This window comes from Cicer arietinum, chromosome 1, assembly GCF_000331145.2.
Source record: "Cicer arietinum cultivar CDC Frontier isolate Library 1 chromosome 1, Cicar.CDCFrontier_v2.0, whole genome shotgun sequence".
NCBI classification, from domain to species: Eukaryota; Viridiplantae; Streptophyta; class Magnoliopsida; order Fabales; family Fabaceae; genus Cicer; species Cicer arietinum.
The window spans coordinates 53,370,730-53,393,166 of record NC_021160.2 but is presented as its reverse complement, the minus strand read 5'-3'; the positions used below and the strand labels follow the sequence as shown (position 1 = coordinate 53,393,166).

At 26.7% G+C, this 22,437-nt stretch overlaps 2 protein-coding genes and 1 non-coding gene across 3 annotated transcripts; all 3 read right to left on the bottom strand.

Moving 5' to 3' along the window:
* Nucleotides 1-743: 743 nt before the first annotated feature.
* On the bottom strand, nucleotides 744-815 carry TRNAD-GUC (transfer RNA aspartic acid (anticodon GUC)). The gene has a single exon. It is a non-coding gene; the product is annotated as a tRNA-Asp (tRNA).
* Nucleotides 816-8,908: 8,093 nt separating this feature from the next.
* Nucleotides 8,909-10,876, bottom strand: LOC101498534 (gibberellin 3-beta-dioxygenase 1). Its single transcript, XM_004486651.4, has 2 exons — nucleotides 10,202-10,876; nucleotides 8,909-9,654 (listed from the first exon to the last, which is right to left on the bottom strand). The coding sequence occupies exons 1-2, from the start codon at nucleotides 10,687-10,689 to the stop codon at nucleotides 9,027-9,029; spliced, it is 1,116 nt and encodes a 371-aa protein (XP_004486708.1). The 5' UTR covers nucleotides 10,690-10,876; the 3' UTR covers nucleotides 8,909-9,026.
* A 9,262-nt stretch (nucleotides 10,877-20,138) lies between these two features.
* On the bottom strand, nucleotides 20,139-22,210 carry LOC101498875 (gibberellin 3-beta-dioxygenase 1-like). The gene is made up of 2 exons (XM_004486652.4): nucleotides 21,339-22,210; nucleotides 20,139-20,875 (listed from the first exon to the last, which is right to left on the bottom strand). The coding sequence occupies exons 1-2, from the start codon at nucleotides 21,824-21,826 to the stop codon at nucleotides 20,236-20,238; spliced, it is 1,128 nt and encodes a 375-aa protein (XP_004486709.1). The 5' UTR covers nucleotides 21,827-22,210; the 3' UTR covers nucleotides 20,139-20,235.
* Between the last annotated feature and the right edge of the window lie 227 nt (nucleotides 22,211-22,437).

The following is a 22,437-nucleotide window of genomic DNA, read 5'->3' as shown; positions in this document are numbered from 1 at the left end:
TCATACAATCCCTTTTTCTTTGTAGGTTGGTCCATAAAATCCTAAAATAGAGAGAACTTAGGGGTAGTTTAGTGTGAAATTGTGTTTTTTTTTAAGTCAATGAGAGTCTTAAAGATAATGGGAATATGAAATGTTAGCAAGTAAAGATGCATTTTTGGACATAATAAAAATAAATTTTTGATATTTTTATTATTTCTAGAAACTTAAATAATTGTTCAATTTAAAATCCGCTTATCTCTTTATTAAAAAAGTAAAATAAAATAAAAAAATTTCACAAAGGTGAACACTTCTTAGGAATGTTTGTTTCAAACTTTTTTTTTCTTCTAATAAACGAACCAACGTCCAACAAGCTGAACAATTTATTTTGAATTGTTAGAGTTTCTTCTCCGTCGTCAATGCACTCTAAATTGACTAAGTCATAAGTGTATTTTGACAACAAAAAAGAAACATATTTAGATTGGTTAATCAAAAGATATATTTTAAAGACTTTTGAGTTCATAGAAAATGAGAGACAAAAATAACCTAAATTGTTTCTTTCAAATGGTCAATGTAGAATTAAATTTAATCCCCCAATATATACGAAAATATATTTTGAAAAATTGCTCAATTTGAAGATGTATTCTAAGAGCTTTTGAGAACATAGGAGCCATGTATGATTTAAAAGCCCAGGACCATCACGCCAATAAAGTTTATTTTCCCTTTAAAAACAAAAGTTTAATAAAAAATCATAAACAAAAATTTATCGCCGTTGCCGGGGATCGAACCCGGGTCACCCGCGTGACAGGCGGGAATACTTACCACTATACTACAACGACTTCTTGTTATTTCTTTCCTTCCTAAGATTTATAGATTATTTGCTTTTCGTAGATAGTACTTTTCCTTGCAATTTCTTTATATTTGTGTGCCTAAGTTTCATGTCATTTTTCTTTTTTTAGTCATCAATGACATTTTTCTTGATATTAAAAAAAATGTAAAACTTATTCCAATGACTTTGTTTCGTATTGTATTTCTTGATTGAGTTGAGATGTACTACTTAGTATATAAAAAATGTGATTTCAAATTTGTTGTATAATAATCGATTTCACAATTGCTAAAATCAACATTTTGTATACTATTTATCGACCATGTTTTCCGTGGAGGAAATTACTAGCTTTGTAGTGGCCCTTTTCCTATGCTACTTGTATGTGACAAGTTAATTGAGGATTTTAGGCCACTTATAATAGGACCTTTTTTACTTTTGCTTTTAAATGGAAATGAATTAGATTTGGTTGCCTTAGTTAATTGAGATATGCCGTTCCATTTGTGGTATAGGAAAAAAGCTAAATCATGTAGCCTTGTCTTTTGGTCTCTCACCAATTCATAGCTTCTTCAATCACTTGCCATATATAGCTTTTAGCTAGGCTTATTGGATAACCTCCTACTAGACATTGCTTCTTGAATCGGATTCAATTGTACCACTAATTATGTAATTGGTTCATAAATCATCATCCAATTAATAAAATATAAGTAAAAAAAAAGTAGTTAAAGAAATTTGACAGCAAATACATCAATTTTCATTAACTATTTTTTTATTTTTTTATTTTTTTATTTTTTATCTTTTGTTATAATTTTTTTAATACATATTATGTTACAATTTTAAGAGTTTTTTTTAACTGAGAGTGTGCCTTATAAAATATTAAAATCTAGAATTAATGAAATACTTTCACAAAAATAGATTTATATTAATTTTAAAAAATTTATTTATATGTTGCATTATAAATAGATTTATTGTTTATGTGAGAATTGTAGATTCTTAAGTCTTTAAGGTTAAGTTTATTTTCTTGAATTTAACCACTTTAGATCGATGGTTCATGCTTAGGAATAGACATTTCGAGAATAAGTTGATATAAACATCTCTTTTAATACAAGGACATAAGTATATATAGAATAATATTGAGTTTCAAAACTTAAAAAATATATGAGGAGATTTTAAGAGTATGATCTCTTGCTTAACCTTTCTTATGAAATCAGAAATAAAAATATCTAACTATTTCACTACTCATCCAATTAGTTGGAAAAATCTGCATTTTCGCCTGCAACAGAGTTTAAGTTTCTCTATTCGCACGACACTCATTTATATACATAAAATATTAAATTTAAAAATCATAATTATTATAATTAATATAATAAAAAATTATTATTATACAATAGTAAAATTAAAAAAAATATATAAAAATTATATTTTCTATACAAAATATAAGAAAAGCAAATGGTAGTTTGAGAAATACAATTATTTTATTTATTACATCTAATAATTGAGATCGGAGGGTGCGATTAGCAATTGAAACTACTACTTATCTGCAAACGGATTAGATTGATTAATCATTGTTTAACTGCAATATCTAAGCCACATGAACCTCATCATCTGAATGTGATGGAAGTTAATCACATAGATAGTATATAATTATAAACCAAAATGAGAAAGGACAATGCAACAAGGAATCATATGAAAATAGAAAAAGTCAGTGATTGTGTTGCTTTCAATTAGGAGCTATAGCCTCCGTGCGGTTTTGAAAATGATATGATTTTGGATTTTGTAGCCTTTTTCTTTAATTTCTAATCAAATATAGACAAATCCATTGATAAGATTAAAGATAACAAATTAATAGACATGGCTTTCTATAGTCATGTTTTCAAAGGTGTCGTTTTTTAAGTTTTATTTTTTTGTGTGGAAAATTGTGTATTTATTTAAATAATATTCAAGATGTTAATATTAGTTTTAAATTTATTATTTTTCAATATTTATAACTTTTGCATAATTTATTTTTATTTTTCTATAATATTAACAGTAAATTAAAAAAAACATTTAAAAATAATTTCAAGAGTCACAAAAGAGTTAGTTATTATTATTGTAGTCCATTCTTAATTTTTCTTCAAAAAGTACTTAAGAAAAAACTTATTTTTAATGTTTACAAAAGAAAAAAATTTGAACCGACTTCATGTTTTTGGACCGAAACCATAGAATTTCTCTTAAATATATACACTTTCCTAAATTAAACAATATATACACTAATCAATGATCTGAAAGGTATAGTGGTCATTCACAATTGGAAAAGACATTTAATTAATTGACCCAATGAGGGAGAGATTCAATGCTTATTATAATTAATTTGTTTTTAATTGTCACGGGATGCTAGTACCTTCGTACTACTTTTTTAATACTACTTTCTTTTCATAATATAAATAAAAATTAGTGAAAAAAAGTTGACATATAAGTTCACCATTATACTTATATATATATTTACTTTTTAAAAATATTTTTATTTATATTTTAAAACGGAAATCAACATTTAAACTATATATATTCACTTTCTTTAAAATATTTTTACTTATATTTTGTGATGAATTAATACTTGTAATAATAATAGACTTGTTGCTCGTGTAGTGGGAAGACTTTGGATCATAATCAAATTCAAAAGGTGAATTGACTCCATGTTGAAAAGTTTGATGAAAACATTCTTTTTATATATATAATAATTAATTAAAATTAAATGAATTGAATAGATTGGTGTAAGTAAAACATCTCATTCACAAAATCGTAATGGAAATCCCGCTAGCTAGCTCTTAAGATCTTAATTTATAGTTGATGTGATTTAGATTATTCAAATATATGGTGATTGAAGGATAGAGAAGCTTGATTCTGATATTTGACAAAAACAATTCAACAGAATCATGCAACGTTGATTATATGCTCATTGAAAAAAAGCTATATATTGTCCATCATGTGATATTTATGTATTAATTAATACATTAATTGTGCAACTCAATATATGTGAGAACAAAATAGTCTGATTAATCTTTAACTTATAATTTAAATGATAAATATTGATATTATTAAATTAAATATTGTATTGTAATTTTAAATTTTAAAATATATATATAAATTTTTAATAATATTTATCATTGTGTGTGTGTGTGTGAAAGAAAAAATCAATGAGTTCATAATAGTTTTAGAAATTATTCTTGGATAGTCCATATTGAAACACAACTACAAAACTTTCACCACAAAAGGGTTTGCCGTCTCTTATCGTGATTAATGATGTCACAAATTATTTGTTCAAAGATGAGATTTTGGTGTCTTTTGCTTTGAGGTAATCACTTCAATCATGGTGGAGTCCTTTTTAGGACGGGGAAACTAACCTTATTTTTATTTTTATGAGGGTCAAAAATATATTAAAAAAATGAAATATATTTCTAAAATTAATATATTAAATTTAATCATTTAACGAAAAAGTTCGTAATAATTCTTATTTATATAAAATACAAATTAAAATTATAATAAAAAAACTAAAAATCGACTATAAATATTTCGAAATTTAGTATTTAATGATGTTTTATGGAGTCAAATTTATTAATTATTGAATCTATAATAACTAAGAATGTATTTTTCAATGCAAATCGCTAAACTATTTGTTAAAAAAAAATCTTCGTCAATTTTATTTATGAATATCTCTTGATATTTTTATGGCTAAAAATGTATTATTTGAAATTGTGGTAAAGATTAAAATTGTCAAAACATATTAATTGATATATCAATCAAGTAATAATTTTTTTACTTTTATATTTCTCTTAATTTTTTACTAGTAAATTCATTTGAAATGGCTAAATATATAAAATTGAAATAGCTAATCATAAAACTTACCTATTCTAAAAAAATAAATTTTTTTGAGTTGTAAAATGTTATCGCATTGTATTGAGATGCTCCTCCTGCTATCCTTTTAAATCTCTCTTACGATTATTAGTCATAAAATCTAAAATAAATTAAGATTATTGTAGACAAATATTTAAAAATATCTCAAATTATAATTATAATTCCACGACACTCTTCTAAATAAGATAGTATAAAGTAACATTCTTTTTGTATTTATAGATAAATACATAACTTGATCGAAGAATTGTTGACTTTAACTTCAACAACATTTGTATACAATACTAATGTAATACTAATTTGTAATGAAAGTTGAATATTGTTGAATGATTTGTCTATTCATAGATGTTGAGATTATATCTTAAAGTTTTTTACGATATACTAGTATCATTTTTGTAATCTAATTTTTTTGTTAATGTGTTAAATTAAAAAATTAGTGAATTATAAATGTTAGTTTCTAAAATTTGAGTTCATCAACTGAGTTTGCTTAAGAATATGATGTCATTATTTTAGAGAATGTGATCGAAATCTTGTTAATAAAACATTTCCACATTACTTTGTTAATATCATAGTGCGGTATGATCGAAATATTGGATCCCTTTATCACTCAAAACTTTTAATCAAATTAAATTTTAAAAGCTCACACTATTTTATTTGAGCTCGACAAGTGTCACAGGGATATCAATTATTATATTGCCCTACAATAGTTACACCCGACATTTTGAACAATGATTTAAAAATAGTGTATCTAGAATTCTCATATGGTATGTCGTGTTGTGCCTAGCCCAATTTCAGAACAATAGCTCCCTTTGTTCTGTTATTTTAATGATTTTTAAAGTATTTTATGTTTTTGTTATTAATTTTTTAAAAGTGAATTATAAAAAAAACTTTATATATGATATCGTTTAAATAGGTTATTATAAAAAACTATCTTAAGTATATTATATTTTTGCTATGATCTTTTTTAGAATTACAAAAGTGTTTATTTGTAGGATTTCAGAATATCTACACTAGTTTTTAATTATATTATTAATTAGATAACATTTAAAAAAAATAAAATTTTATTATTAATCACGGTGACATCGATTATTATACCACAAAATATTAATTTTGTGGCGTTGATAAGTAGATAACTAAATATAGGAAGTAATAAATAAACTCTTCCAAATGCTATACTTCCATGGGATGATAAACTCCTGATTTACTAATTGGAAAGTATCATATATATATATATGATACAAATGTTTGTGTTTTATTTTTTCAATATATAATATCACACTGTTAATTTTCGCTTATGCTGTATTTGGGTGTCAAGAAAATCCGTTAAATTAAATAAAAGCTAAATATAAACACTAACTAAATACTAGGTGTCAAGAAAATCTTACAATCAACTTTATATAAATAACAAATTTGTATTTATTTTATCTAGCTAATTAACAATACGATGTACAACTTAATATAAACAATTAATATTTCAAAATTTTGTCGCAAGAGAGGTAAAGTAAAACATAAATGTACTATCTTCAATAATTTAGACATAGTTCATACAAACCTAACATTTATTAAATCAACGAAAATTGATATCTGAACATGCACATTTAACACAATACTTAATATTATATATATTGTTCATTAGTATTTATACGAATAACGGTAATTTTTTTTGTTTTATTTTTTATTTTTATAGCTGAAATATATTTTTTATACATATATAAGTTTATTTTATTAATCATTTTTAATATTTTTTTTAACTATTAAAATAAATCATTAACCACTTATTTAACATATATTTTATTAACTACTAAAATGTAAGACATTACTCATTTTAAAATATGTAATTTGTTGGTTAAAGAAAAATTCTAAAGTAGTTAATGTCATGTATTTTGGTGGTTAATGAAATACTACTTTAAAATAAAATATAAACAAAAAAAGTAGTTGAAAAGTTGATATATCTGATATTCATTTTTAACGAGATACATAAAATTTTCAGCTATTATTTTTATTTATATTTCATTACGGATGGAGTAGTATATATTTAAAAAATAGTTAATAAAATACATTTTAGCGATTAGTAGAATATTAAAAATGATTACTAATATAAACTTGTATGATATATTACAAAAGTATTTTTATTTTTTTAAAAAACCAGATAAATAAATGAATCAAGAACCATGGTAACTAGCTACTACACTCTCTCCGTCCACAATGATTATTACTTAAAAAGTTATCTTAAAATAAATGTAATTATTAATTTTTAAATAAAATTAATTATTTTTAATTATATTGTCTAATTAATATTATATGTATTATTTTCAAAATTTATATTGTACAATAGAAAAAAAAACATCTCAATTATTAATAAGACAATTTATTAAAATTATCTCTTTTACTTATATTTTTAATATGAGAAAAATGACCAAAAACGACAATTTATGTGAGATGAAAGACATATGGTTTTCGGATTTTTTAATAAAAAGTGTTTTTTTTTGTTGTTGACAAATAATAAAAAATGCATATGGTTTTCAGTAAGGCTAGCCAGCAGCACGTGGGATGCAGAGATTGCACATAATTATTTGATGATGGTAATCATTGACAAAATATATACTACTTCTGTCTCTAAGTAATTCCCCTCTTTCATTTTATTATTATTAACTTTTACTCAATGTAGGATGAAAGATAAATACATTTTTGTTTGTTTTCGATCGTTTTATTGTGTTGAACATAAACATAAATTATAGACTGAGTCACGAATTAAAGCATTTTGTCTGAATCTATAAGGTTAAACACGTGGTTAATTGAATTACGCTGTTAATTAATATTAAATAGTTAATTAACCAAAATTTAACCAAAATTTATGTATGTCATTAATCGTATATATTAATATTGTAGTGGACTGTGGAAAAATAAATTAATTCTTTCAAAAAATTACAACTCATTAACCGCATAATAAACAGTGCTAATTAAGTATTTGCACCGTTAACCAACTAACATATTTGAACAACATAAAAATTAATAATTCATTAATCCCTTAGATTCAGACAAATACGAGAAAAGCAATAGTTGGAGAGAGTTGTAGAAATTAGAATCTAAAAAATTTATATATCGATCCCTTTGATTAGATATGTCAGACATCGATCCCACGTACAACTTGGCTGGTTGGAATCCTTTCTCTAGTGATTTTGTAAAGATCTCATCATTAATCAATACATGTCCTTCACACACACAAAATTATAATAACACGAGAGACTTCACATAGGTTTGGATATGAGGTTGGAAATAAGACTTCATATGGTAGCTTATTTTAACATGGTTAACAATAAGATTTTATAATCATAAAATTTTATTTATGTCAATATGCTTGAATTATTAAAAATGTTAGCAAGCATGTGGTTTAATACAGTGTACAAATCAGCTTTTGTCTAGACTTTCCATAAACTAGGTTCATAGCCTCTTGTGCCTTTTTCCACCCATATTTGAATAGTTATATATATGTTGTTAGAAATCTCGGTATCTTGTTACACTATAAAATGTATTCCTTTCGTTATAAAATAATTGATATATTTAAGAGCATTTAATACAATAAAAAATATACAAATGAAAGAAAAATAATATTTACTAAATTATTTTTATGAATTATTTGTGTATGTATTTTATTATAAATTTTAAGTGAAAGATATTAAATTGATATATGTCACCATAAAAATTGAAAGTAATTGTTATTTTAGGATTTTCTTCTTCTTTCTTTTAGGTCAACTATTATGCTAGAGATGGTAAATTAATAGCAAATTCCAAACAAAATGTTGTTTTTTGTGTGTGTAAAAACATACTTCGTCTGAAATAAAATATAAGCAAAAATAGTAGTTAAAAATTTGATATATCTAATTAAAAATTTAATTAAGATGCATCGACTTTTCAATTATAATTTTTGTTTATATTCTATGACAAAATAGTATATAATAATAATGTTGTTTTTGTATGTCCGGTGGTGGAATTGAATATTCAAAATCGACAAATTTGTTATGCTCCTTTCATTACAAACATGGACGAAAGAACACGGAGACTTTCTACTTTAAATTTTGTTTGATTTGATGTATCTTATCCCCTAAATATATGGCTCATCTCTCCTTTAGAGCCAAACAAATATATCTATCTATATACACTTGATTGATCTTTGTTGTTTGTACCTTCACCACATCCAATTGATTAACCACCAAATTCCACTTAAGCAAAATTAAAAAATAGCTAGCTATTGTTTCATTTCACTTGCCTTTTTGGCTTTTAATGTTTGGTACATACTAGATCGTGCAATAAGAAAGGATAAAAAATGTTCCAAACCTATCTAGCCCACTACTTTGTTCGACTTGTTTACATCAAACAAACCGTTAATAGTTGCACAAATTCTAACGTATGAGAGTGCTTTATTGAAATGCTTTGCTTTTGTGCCAAGATATTCATTCCATGTCACCGACCGATAAAGGGGAGGTTGTGTTGGGCCTACTAATTTTGTATGTGGACAAATTTCTACATTGGACGGGGGCCCATATAGATAAGCTATTGAAAACCTTTGACGAGTCCGGTTCACTAAAACCCGATGGAGCACACTTGGGTACAATCCGTTCGATAAAATGTGGAAGAGGTCACCCACATTCACCACAAGTCCACCGTGGAGCGGGGGCACCGTGACCCAACCAATACCCTCTCGTTGAACTTGCAACCCGCTTATGTCGTTTTGAGAAAGAATAGTTAAAAATGTCGAGTCCGTGTGCGGAGCGAGGCCCATGGCCCGATCTGGATCCGGACAACTAGGGTAGGAGTTCAATTGCATGGCTGCACAAGCTTTTTCAAATTGGGCTTTTGAGCCGGCCCATTTGATATCTTCCTTAGTAATACCAAGAGAGTCCAACATGAGCCACATTAATTTCCCCGCTAGCTTTTTCATGGTTTCCTCATATTGCAAGACAATATCACTGAAAAGACAAAACCCTCCTCATATAGAGGAGGGGAGAGTGTTAGGAAAAATCACAACATTGTTGATTTAATAGCCAAGAGATTTTAAACATATACTAGTGGATTTGGTGCAATAGATTCTCATTATTATCCTTTCATTCATCCAAAGGGTGGGTGGGTCCAATTTTATGTATATATCTCTCATTATGATATTTGCGAATGGCATATTAGGACAAGAAAATTGGCTTATGTAATTTGGCCATTTGTAGCATCACCACAAAAAATGCCACAACAAAAAGTTTCTTTTTTCAGAATGGAAAATAAAAGAAGTTAGTCAAGAAAGGATAATTAAGAAAGAAGAGTCGCTAGTTTAGTTTAATTTTTTTTTATAGCATTGAATAACAATCGAGGAAGATGGGTTGGTATAAGTCTTAAAATTTAGTTATGCCTAACTCAATATATTATGAAATTAATTTATAAGGTGATGAATATATCTCACTCGTAAATATTTTAATTTTAAACTTATATTAAATTCAAATCTAATATAAGACTCTTAACAGTACGTACCAATATTTCGCATAATCTTGTGGCCAAAGTTGACGAAAATGTTCAAAAGGGGATCCGACGATGGTGAAGCCCTCGGACCACATGAGTTTGGGGAAGAATGAGGATATCCGAGCAAGGCCATAGCCGGAAACACCATCCGGGGAACGAAGTGCTTTGAGTTTTTGGTGAGGAGGAAGGGAGAAAAGTGTTTGACCAACCCATTGAATGTCATCAAGAAGGCTTATAGGGATTCCATGGTTCACAATTTGGTACACACCCCATGTTTTGCATGCATGTCCTATTAGCTTTGAAGCATTTGGGTCATTCAGATCAATAACGGGGACACTACTATTACTCTCCTTCATAATATTATTGGAATTAATAATTGTATGATCATCAAGGTGTGTCCATGTGTAAGATTCAGGTAGTTCTTGTAGTGAGTTGAAATCAAGGTTCTTGTGATGAACGTGGACTGGATGGGCTCTATAAGCTTCGGAGAGTGAAGGCATATCGAGTGTAAAAAAAAAAGAACAATATTTATATTTACTAAGTAGTATACTATAGTGTGACTAATTAGGAATATGGGACTGATTATTAAGAAAAACTATATAGTTAGGAATTAGTAGCTATTGGTGATGGTACTTTACAAGAAAGCATAGTATCATATAGAAACTTGGAAAAATAAAAAGATAAGGTGAGAAACATGATTGTGAGAAGTGAGTATATATAGAGATGATGGGGTAGATGCGACAATGTTGTCCTTACCCTTAACCCAAAAAAAGTTAAAAAGAAATTAAGAGTGATGTTTTTTCCATCAATTTTTTCTTTATTTTCTTTCCTCAGGTGTTGATTTTGTTGTTGGAGAGACTTAGTGGGAAGGGTGGAGAGCCATAAATAATTCTTGCTTAATTTCTATATGGCCTATCGTTCCAAAATACAAAGGCAAGAGTTTTAAGTCTCCAAAAAAAAAATATTATTTTTTATATATTTAATTCTAAAAAAATGTAAAATATTTATAATATAAAAAGATATAATAACTCTTCATCTCAAAAAATATAATTTAAATAAAATTATAAGAGTTGATGAGTTCTAATTCAATTAACAAATGTCAGTTATCTTAAATAAATCTGTTTTATAATTGGACAATGGAAAGAACAAAAATGGAAAGTGTTGTCCTGTACATGCACAATATAATAATAACTTAAAGGAGAACCATCTCTACCTCTCAATGCATAACTACAAGGGTTCCACAAAAGAGTAGGGACCCCTACCTCAACATGTGCTATGTCTTGTCCTCAAGTAGAAAAACATTTAAATCAAACTCATTCAACTTGGTTCTCTCATTTTATCTCATTACTAAACGACAATAGTCACAATACCCCCATTTTTAGGTTGCTTCCATGGTGACCAAATTGCCCATCTCCAAAAATAATGTTATCTTAGAAACACAAAAGACAAACACACACATGCATTGCAAAAATATCACTTGCACAAGTATATTCTATAAAATTAATTTAATTATATATCAATTAAACAAATTCACGACTAGTAACTAGACACGTGTCGATGTACTCCTAGAGAATTTCTCCCACTGAAAATCATCTTCCAACCCTTCATTTTCCATTGCTTTATGCTATAAATTTTTTCCACACTATTGCTTTATGTACGCGTCTATGAGCAGCTTAACATTATTGGACAGTTTGTTTATATGTTTTTCTTTAAATATTTTACTTTTTTTTATAATATTTTAAAAAAAGAATTTTCAAATAAAAAAATTAATTTAAATAATTTATTTTAGAATATAATTTTAAATATTTCATCTTTTTTTTATAATAAAATTTTAAAATATAATTAAACCAGAAAGTTATATTGAGAAGATTTTAATAAAAGTTATTTTTAAAAGATACTTTTTTTAAATAAAAAAATATAATTTTTATTATATTAAAATCTTCAATAATGAATATCTAAGTTATTGAATGTTAAAACTTTTTTTTTATTGATAACAAATAAATCTAAAAAGCTTTTATTTTTAAGTAAATTCATAAAAATTATTTTCAAAAATATAAAATTAAAATTACTTTTTTAAAATCTTAAACTAACAGATACAATATTCAATAATTTTATCTATGAACTTTTATTTATTATAATTTTAATATATATTTTAATATATATATTTATTATAATTTTAATATATATTTTAAATTCAAAATTAGTATTGGACCAATCGAAAACCAATCACATAAGTTGTTCCTTTGCTAAAAAAGTCACATAAGTTGTTCGACTTATTAGGATATACTTTATACAATTGACTCTAATTAAATATCGGCATAAGTAATGCAAAAATAAATTATTAGTTTTTTAAATTTAGTTAAATTTTGGTTTAAGTCGTTTAATTTTTTTTATATGGTTACTTTAAGTTATATTTGTTTGCATTATTAACTTTTAAAATATATTAAATCACACATAGAATTTTTTAAGTTTAATTTTTTTCGAATTATTGTTATAAAATGTTAAGATTTAATTGAAATATCGTAATAAGTTGAACGTCCAAACTATTTTGTATGTGAAAAAAGCTAAATACATTGATTATGTATATAGATCTTATCACTTTATTTTTAAGGTTATACGCATGTGTTAAATTATTATAGAGAAAGTAGAAAAATATCGACAATTTATAAGATTTCATAAATGTTTTGTAAATTATTAGTATGAGTGATATATTATTTCAATATTTGATAAAATTTCAAATGATTAGAAGCTTTCAATTGAACTATTTATTGTCAAAATTGAGATAAAGAATTTACGGTGCAACATAATGTAACTTAAAGAATTAAATTGAGATAAAATAAATTTAAAAAACCTAAACGGAAATGAATACAAGTCATGTGTAACTAAGATTGGTTTCATTTATCGATAAAAATAATAATTTTATACCATTTTATATATTAAAATAAGTTTTTTTTGGTAAAAAGATAGAATTGTAAATAAATACAAAACGTAAAATTGGAGGATAAAAATTGTAACCTCAAATGACGCGATTAAAATCTCGTAGAAATAATTATAAAATAGTAATTAGTGTTACTGTGATTAATAATAATTTTTTTTATTCAATTAATTTTATAAAGAAAAATTAAAAGAAAAAATAAGTTAATTTTAAAACTTAGTATCCTATTATATAGAACTATAAATTATTTTTTTTAAAATTAGTTATTTAATTAAATAAATAAGGATATAATTGAAAATAAAATAATTTAAATAAATGATAAAATTAGAAGGAAAAAAAAACTACACCAAAACTTAATATATATTTATATATAGTTATATATTACTTTGTTGTGTGGTTATTTTTTAAAGGGACTAATAATTACAAACATTTTTTTTGGGGTCTGTATTATAAACAATATACTATATTAAAAAATTAAGTTATGAGTGTCTTTCCGTACAAAAAGTTCATTTATGAGTGTATTAAAATATGGTATATAAGTGTCATATTTTTTGTGAAAAATTCAAATATATAATCAAATTTATGTTGAAGTATGATATGATGGGGTGGACACTGGTCATCACTCTTAAAATGCATACAAACCAATGTTTATTAATAAATCATTTTTTTCTTCCACATGACGATTTATGCCGTTTAAGTAATGATTCACTTGTTGAACTAGACGTCCCATTGATCCAAAACCATATTTGAGTCAATGATTCGGTTTGATGGTTAAAAAAAATTCATGTTATATGTCTTTTAAAATTAAATTTGAAAAAAATTGTGTTGTTAAGAACAATCAAATTTTTGGCCAAAATTTGTAGCTACTTTAGGAGTTCCATTTAATTATGATATAGACTTAATTAAATTAAATTTAGAAAGAAAAAAAAAGTAGTGTTAATGATAGTAGCTACTAACTTTGGGATACTCAAAATTTGAGATGTAAATATTTTCCCCAACATAAGTTTGTGCATCAAAATCACATTGAACCCTAATCGCGTTCCATTATTACAAAGCCATATTGATACATCACTATTTTACAATAATATCACATTAACTCCTTTTTTTTAAATGCAATATGTGATTTGAAATTCCAAAACATTTTATCTCATTCAAATGTTTGATAGTTAACGAACAATTATTTATACCAACCTCTTTGATTCAGATTTACAAAACAAATCATAAATAAGATATCATTATATTTATATTAGAATAATAAATTTATATTTAAAGTAGCTAAATATATATATATATATATATATATATATATATATATATTTATTTATTTACCCATCTTTATATGACCCTTCACCATTGTTTGCCAAACAGACGCTAAGATGAGAACATCTTCGATTATTTTTGCACTATATAGGCTCCCCTCGGTTTATCATCATCATTATTTATTATTAACACAATAAAAAACATTTTTGATAATTTATTATTCAGTTGATTAATAATATTAATATAATTAAACGAATAGATGTAAATAATATTTTTATCATTGACAAAAAATTACATAAAATTACATCGATAAGTATATGTACGATGAACAGATTTTTGACAAAATATAAAAACACGATTAGTAGAGACTATAGTAAGAGTCTTAATAAATATATTTAGTCAAAGAAAAAGTCTTACGTAAATACTCTATTTACGTAGATGGAGAACTTAACAAGCGGTAGAATTTAAAAAGGAAAGCATAATAATGCACGTCATGGATTAATTATTATCACAATAAAAAATCTTTAAGCAAATATATTAAGTCAACATCAATTATCACACTAAAAAGGAAAACTTAATAAGTGGTAGAATTTAAAAAGGAAATCCTAATACATATATATTTGGAAATGATATTTGACATTTAGAGTATTAATTCAAAAAAATTGTAGATTTAATTCTATAGAGTACGGATGTCACACGCATTAGTATTGTATATATAGTACAAATATGATTTTTGAGTTGCACTTTAAGGAGTATCGAATTTTGTGAAAGGGAGATAACACATTTAAACTGACGGCCACAGCACGCAACAGTCTCGTGAATTGGGTTTGGTTTGATTTGAATTAAGTGATTTATTATTTTTTGAGCCGCAATTTACAAGATAAACCAAAATTCGGTTTTATATGGTGTATTTAAGTTGTTTTATCTAAGGATATTGTAAATCGTGGATGATCGTATATCTTGAACAATTTTAAATAATATCACGAAACGTAGATAACGACATAGATTCAATATAATAATATCTTCAGTGATTGAAAATTATTTTTAAAATAATTTATCGAAACTCAAAAAACAATAATAATTACTAATAATATTTACTAAAATTAATAAATAAAAACAGAGTTTCATTAAAAAAAAAAAAAGAAACTATTATTAAAACAGAGGATGAACAATTATGGCCCTCATCTTGTAATTGTTGATGTCTTGATGACAGACATGACTATAGTTCATGTTACATATGGGCTCGTGTGTATTCACAACATCACACATAACACTTTTTGGTTCAAATACTTTCTCTGTTTGCACATGCAGTTCACGTGGTACAAACATGGTGAGGTCGGGGACTTTTATATTTTTAAGATTAAACAATTATGCAACTATAGCTACACATCATGAATTCAATTTTCGAGAATTTATTATATGAAAAATAAACGTCTAAAATGTTTTACACACTTAATTAGCTAAGTGAAAATCCAAAGCAATCATGGTTCAACATGAATATTCACAATGAACTACGGATGCATAAATTTTGAGTGGTGGGTGATATTTCTTTTAATTGTTGTCACATGAATAGTATAGTTTTTAAATTTGTTAAAACTACAAATACCTATCAAAATTTATTTTTGTTAAAAATTTTATAGATTAAAGTGACTAACAAAAAATGATGACAAAATTAATGAATTTATTAAACACACATTTAAAGATCAAAATGACTAATAAAAGATAAATTTAAATATCAAAATGATTAATAACAAATAGACTTAAGTTTATTTTTGTAATTTTGACTATTATAACAACTCTCACACATTTATTTATTTTTAAATAAAAAATCGTGACATATGATATAATTATGTTAAATTATTAATATTATGAAGTTACAATAAAAGTCTCTAAAAACTTCAATTTCAACTTATGAAATTATTTATTTTTGTAATTTAATTAATAAAATATAAATAATTAATGCATCTAACTAGATGTTTTTACATCATTAAATCATATTTTACATTATATAAATATGACAAATCATCATTTTTTTAGTTAAAAAAATTGAGAAAGATATCTAAACTATCCAATTTTAAAATTAATGTAGTGGTGTACAAATGACAAGTTATGACAAGTTTGGTGTGTCCCTTATCTAGTCCAAACATTTGATTGGACCAATTTTTAGACTTTAACTCGACCAAATTTGATTAGTTGCGGGTTCAATAATGATGAGACAAAAAAAAGATGAAATTGGATGATTCTCAAGACAAAACGCCAAATTGTTAACTGCCATTAGTACTATACTATGAGTGACAATTATTAACTGCCATTTTAAGGGTGTAATTCTAGAATAGTTTTCTATGGTGCAATGGAACTCCGACACAGTATATCTGAGATGTTTTATCTTGAAGAATTCGTGGTAAATAGTCTGTCTTGCACAATTTGGGCAGTGTCGCAAAACGTCTTAAAGAGAATGACTTAGTCTGCGACTCAACTCAGTAATATCTTTAGTGGCTTAAATTAATTTTCAAACAATTTTTGAAACTAAAAATCAACATCATATACTTGAAATTGTCTATTGATTTTGCTAGAAGTTGCTTTGTCTCGCGACACTATTTCAAATTAAACTCTACCTACCTCGTCAAATTGGTTTCTTCATAAAACATTTATAGTTTGTATTGGGGGCTTAATAGATTTTTTATGTGCTAGAGAATATAGATACTAAGAATTCTTTTTGGATGTATAGACCTAAAAGAGTGGAGTTTGTTAATGAGTATCAACTTATACATATAATAGTAATTTGTTTCTTGTGTCGTTGGATAAAATTGATCTTTGGTCCATTGTGATTTTGGTCCTAGTACAAGTGTGAGAGTTTCTCCAACACTTATGTTTTTGGGATGATTGTTGTGTGAACAATTTATAATGGTTACAAACGAATGAGATCTCACAAAATTGAGCAATAGACTTGTATTGGTCTCTAACAAATATTATAAGATTTAATTTCATTCCTTACGAGACCTAATTTGGTCTCTAGCGCATAACAAACCCAATTAGGTCCCGCTGACTCACACTTCCACTTTAAAACAAGAAAACACAACAATTTTAAAAGGATAGACATAAATGCTTTGAAAAAATGTCATCCACAAAAATCATGTTAAAATCAAATGACTCGAATAAAGATCTATTGAGATTCATGTGTGTTTGCAATGTGTATAAGCAAAAGTGTTAATAAAACAATACATTTCGTAAATTACCTCTATATGGGTGGTGATTTATATAGATAGATCCAACTATGTTTAGCTTTCTACTTGTAGCAAATGATTTTGGTAGTAAGCACTATAAAAGCAAGATGCTTCATGTTTCAACGCATTTGGGACGTCACATTCATTCATTCATATGCCTATCTATGGCTATAAACCTATCTATACATTGCTTAGGATTCACATGCTTTAGCCATGCCCAATTATGTTAATAATTAATCAGCTCATAGTTTATAGCAAAACTTTTTGTTTTTCAATATAAAAATACCATCGGAAATTAGTTAAACAATTTACATTAACAAATTTTGTATGAGATATTTAAATTACACAATGCGTCATATTGATTTAGTCTTGATTTGAAATCCAACATATATAGTGGATAAAATAATTGTAAGAAAATTGGGTGTCCTTTAATGCTTTAGAAAAAACTCATCATGTAGGTAGACAAAGTCAATGGTTGCAAGATTTCCACTGAAAAAAAGGAGTTCCCATATAGGGTTCATTTTTGGGAAATTAAAAAATAAAAAACTTCATTTGTGCATCCATTCATTTCCTTTCAAAATACAATTACGTACGATCCATCTTTTGTGTACAAAAAGTGCACAATTACTAATCGTCACTACGTGCATTTTGCTATTAATATGCAAGCATATATTAATCATACCATTTTTAGCCTTATATAGAAGCAGCAAATCAATTAATTAACATTATTTTGTTAAGCCAAATAATTTATTGAATTGGTTTTTGTCAAAAACGAATTGATTTATTAGTATGGATGAACTGTTCTTAAAGCACAATTTGTACTAAATTAGGAGCAACAAAATAATTATATGATCATTTTCACCTAATTATGTTGTGTTAGAATATAATTAAATTTTCCATAAACTAATGAAAGCAATGCAACGACATAAAATTTGTGCCGTGGCTAAACTAGTCATGGTATAGACAAATGCACCTTTTTTATGAAAACATTTTGTATCAAGTTATCAAAATCGAGATTGCATAATTAAAGGGTTTATAGATTGTGATTTGATTTGTCACAACACAAAAGAGAAGCTACATGCTTTTGAAGGAAATGGAAAACTGAGCTTTCATGGAGAGGGGAGGACAAGCTCGGAGATTTGCACGTGTTTGCATGGACTTGGACCGTCCTATATATAACTAGATCTTAAACAAAACTAAAGGAACTTTTATTTTTATTTTTCAATTTTTTTTTTAAAGATTTTCTTAATTCGAGATGATCTTATGTATAAAATATATCATATCAAATATTAAATATAGATACAGCATTTAATAGAGATTCAAATTCAAGTTAATTTGAGATTTAAATTCAAGTAAACTAAATTATAAATTGTGGAAGTCTAATATTTTCTCCTAAACCAACTTTGTTGGTAAGGAGATTTTTATTTATACATCATTCTTTTTAAGAGTATGATACAACCTTTTTTAAAACTTAACTTTATATAATAGTTTATTTTATTTTTTGAAATAAACAAAGTTAATAATTAATTATATATTGATATTTTATTTTTTTCACCTCAATTTAATTGAATTCAAATTACTATTATTTAGTTTAAATCAATTGAACTACTCACCTATCATATTATCACATATGACAGTTTATTTTAATGATGGTTAACAATAAGACTTTTATAATGTTAAAATGTTATATATGTCAATTTGCTTGAATTATCAAAATGTTAGCAAGTACGTGGTTTAATCCAAGGTACAAAACAGCTTTGTTTAGACTTGCCATTAAACAAGGTTCATGGCCTCTTGCCCCTTTTTCCATCCATATTTGAATTACGTATATTTTCATTCACATTTAGGACATAGAAAACTCAATATCACACAATGATTGTTACAAAAAAATATACAATTGAAAAAAAAATAATATTTATTAAATTATATTTATGAACTACTTGTGTATTTATTTTATTATAAATTTTAAGTGAAAGATATTAAATTGAGAATGGTGTATGTCACTATAAAAATTGAAAGTGATTGTTATTTTAGGATTTTTCTTCTTTCTTTTAGGTCAATTATTATAATAGACATTGAAAATCAATAGCAAATTCCAAAGAAAATGTTGGTTTTTTTTGTGTGTGTAAAAACATATTTCATCCGAAATAAAATATAAACAAAAATTGTAGTCGAAAAATTGATATATCTAATTAAAAATTTAATTCAGATACATCGATTTTTCAACTATAATTTTCTTTTATATTCTATAACAAAGTAGTAATATAATAATAATGTTGTTTTTGTGAGTCCGGTGGTGGAATTGAATATTTATAATCGACAAATTTGTTATGTCTCTTTCATTACAAACACTGAAAGAAAATAGATATTATCTACTTTATATTTTATTTGATTTGGTGTATCTTATCCCTTGAATAAATGACTCATCTCCCTTTTAGAGCCAAACAAATATATCTATCTACGTACACTTGATTGATCTTTGTTGTTTGTACCTCCACCACGTCTAATTGATTAACCACCAAATTCAAAATTGAAAAATAGCTAACTTTTGTTTCATTTCCCTTGCCTTTTTGGCTTTTAATGTTTCGTACAAAATAAACCGTGCAATAAAGAAGGAACGAAAATGTTCAAAATCTATCTAGCCCACTACTTTTTGTCGACTCGTTTAGATCAAACAAACCGTTAATAGTTGCACAAATCCTAACATATGAGAGGGCTTTGTTGAAATGCTTTGCTTTTGTGCCAAGATATTCATTCCATGTCACCGACCTATAAAGGGGAGGTTGTGTTGGGCCTACTAATTTTGTATGTGGACAAATTTCTACATTGGACGGGGGACCATATAGATAAGCTACTGAGAACCTTTGACGGGTCCGATTCACTAAAACCCGATGGAGCACGCTCGGGTACAATCCGTTTGATAGAATGTGGAAGAGGTCACCCACATTCACCACGAGTCCACCGTGGAGTGGGGGCACCGTGACCCAACCGATACCTTCTCGTTGAACTTGCAACCCACTTATGTCGTTTTGAGAAAGAATAGTTAAAAATGTCGAGTCCGTGTGCGGGGCGAGGCCCATGGCCCGATCCGGATCCGGACAACTAGGGTAGGAGTTCAATTGGATGGCTGCACAACCTTTTTCAAATTGGGCTTTTGAGCCGGCCCATTTGATATCTTCCTTAGTAATACCAAGAGAGTCCAACATGAGCCACATTAATTTCCCCGCTAGCTTTTTCATGGTTTCCTCATATTGCAAGACAATATCACTGAAAAGACAAAACCCTCCTCATATAGAGGAGGGGAGAGTGTTAGGAAAAATCACAACATTGTTGATTTAATAGCCAAGAGATTTTAAACATATACTAGTGGATTCGGTGCAATAGATTCTCGTCGTTATCCTTTCTTTCATCCAAAAGGTGGGTGGGTTCAAATTTACGTATATAGCTCTCATTATGATTTTTGCTAATTGCATTACGACAATAAAATGGGCTTATGTAATTTGGCCATTTGTAGCATCACCACAAAAAATGCCACAAAGAAAGTTTCTTTTTTTAAAATGGAAAATAAAAGAATGACTTGGTATAAGTCTTTAAAATTTAGTTATGCCTAACTCAATATATTATGAAATTAACTTATAATGTGATGTGATGAATATATATCATTCGTAAATATTTAATTTTAAATTTATATTAAATTCACATCTAATATAAGACTCTTAACAGTACGTACCAATATTTCGCATAATCTTGTGGCCAAAGTTGACGAAAATGTTCAAAAGGGGACCCGACGATGGTGAAGCCCTCAGACCACATGAGTTTGGGGAAGAAGGAGGATATCCGAGCAAGGCCATAGCCGGAAACACCATCCGGGGAACGAAGTGCTTTGAGTTTTTGGTGAGGAGGAAGTGAGAAGAGTGTTTGACCAACCCATTGAATGTCATCAAGAAGGCTTATAGGGATTCCATGGTTCACAATTTGGTACACACCCCATGTTTTGCATGCATGTCCTATTAGCTTTGAAGCATTTGGATCATTGAGATCAATAACGGGGACACTACTATTACTCTCCTTCATAATATTATTAGAATTAATAACTGTATGATCATCAAGGTGTGTCCATGTGTAAGATTCAGGTAGTTCTTGTAGTGAATTGAAATCAAGGTTCTTGTGATGAACGTGGACTGGATGAGCTCTATAAACTTCGGAGAGTGAAGGCATAACGAGTGTAAAAGGAAAAGAAGAAGAAAAAGAACAATATTAATATTTACTAAGTAGTATACTATAGTACGTGACTAATTAGAAATAGGGGATTAATTATTAAGAAAAACTATATAGTTAGGAAGTAGTAGCTATTGGTGGTGGTACTTTACAATCAAACATAATATCATATAGAAAATTGGAAAAATAAAAAGATAAGGTGAGAAACATGATTGTGAGAAGTGAGTATATATAGAGATGATGGGGTAGATGTCGACAATGTTGCCCTTAACCTAAAACCCAAAAAAAGTTATAGAGAAATTAAGAGTGATGTTTTTTTTCCATCAATTTCTTCATTATTTTCTTTCCTCAGGTGTTGATTTTGTTGTTGAAGAGACTTAGTGGGGAGGATGGAGAGCCATAAATACAAAGGCAAGAGTTTTAAGTCTCCAAAAAGTTATTATTTTTTATATATTTAATTCTAAAATATGTAAAATGTTTATATTGATAAAAACATATAATACTCTTCATCTCAAAAAATATGAAAAGTATAATTTAAATAAAATTATAGAAGTTCATAAGTCTTAATTCAATTGATAAATGATGATATTGTTATATTAAACATTTTATTT

Coding starts and splice junctions, on each gene's coding strand:
- LOC101498534 (XM_004486651.4), bottom strand. CDS start 10,689: ATGCCTTCACTCTCCGAAGCTTATAGAGCCCATCCAGTCCACGTTCAT. Junction 9,655..10,201: donor CAAGATTATGCGAAATATTG/GTACGTACTGTT, acceptor TTGTCTTTTCAG/TGATATTGTCTTGCAATATG.
- LOC101498875 (XM_004486652.4), bottom strand. CDS start 21,826: ATGCCTTCACTCTCCGAAGTTTATAGAGCTCATCCAGTCCACGTTCAT. Junction 20,876..21,338: donor CAAGATTATGCGAAATATTG/GTACGTACTGTT, acceptor TTGTCTTTTCAG/TGATATTGTCTTGCAATATG.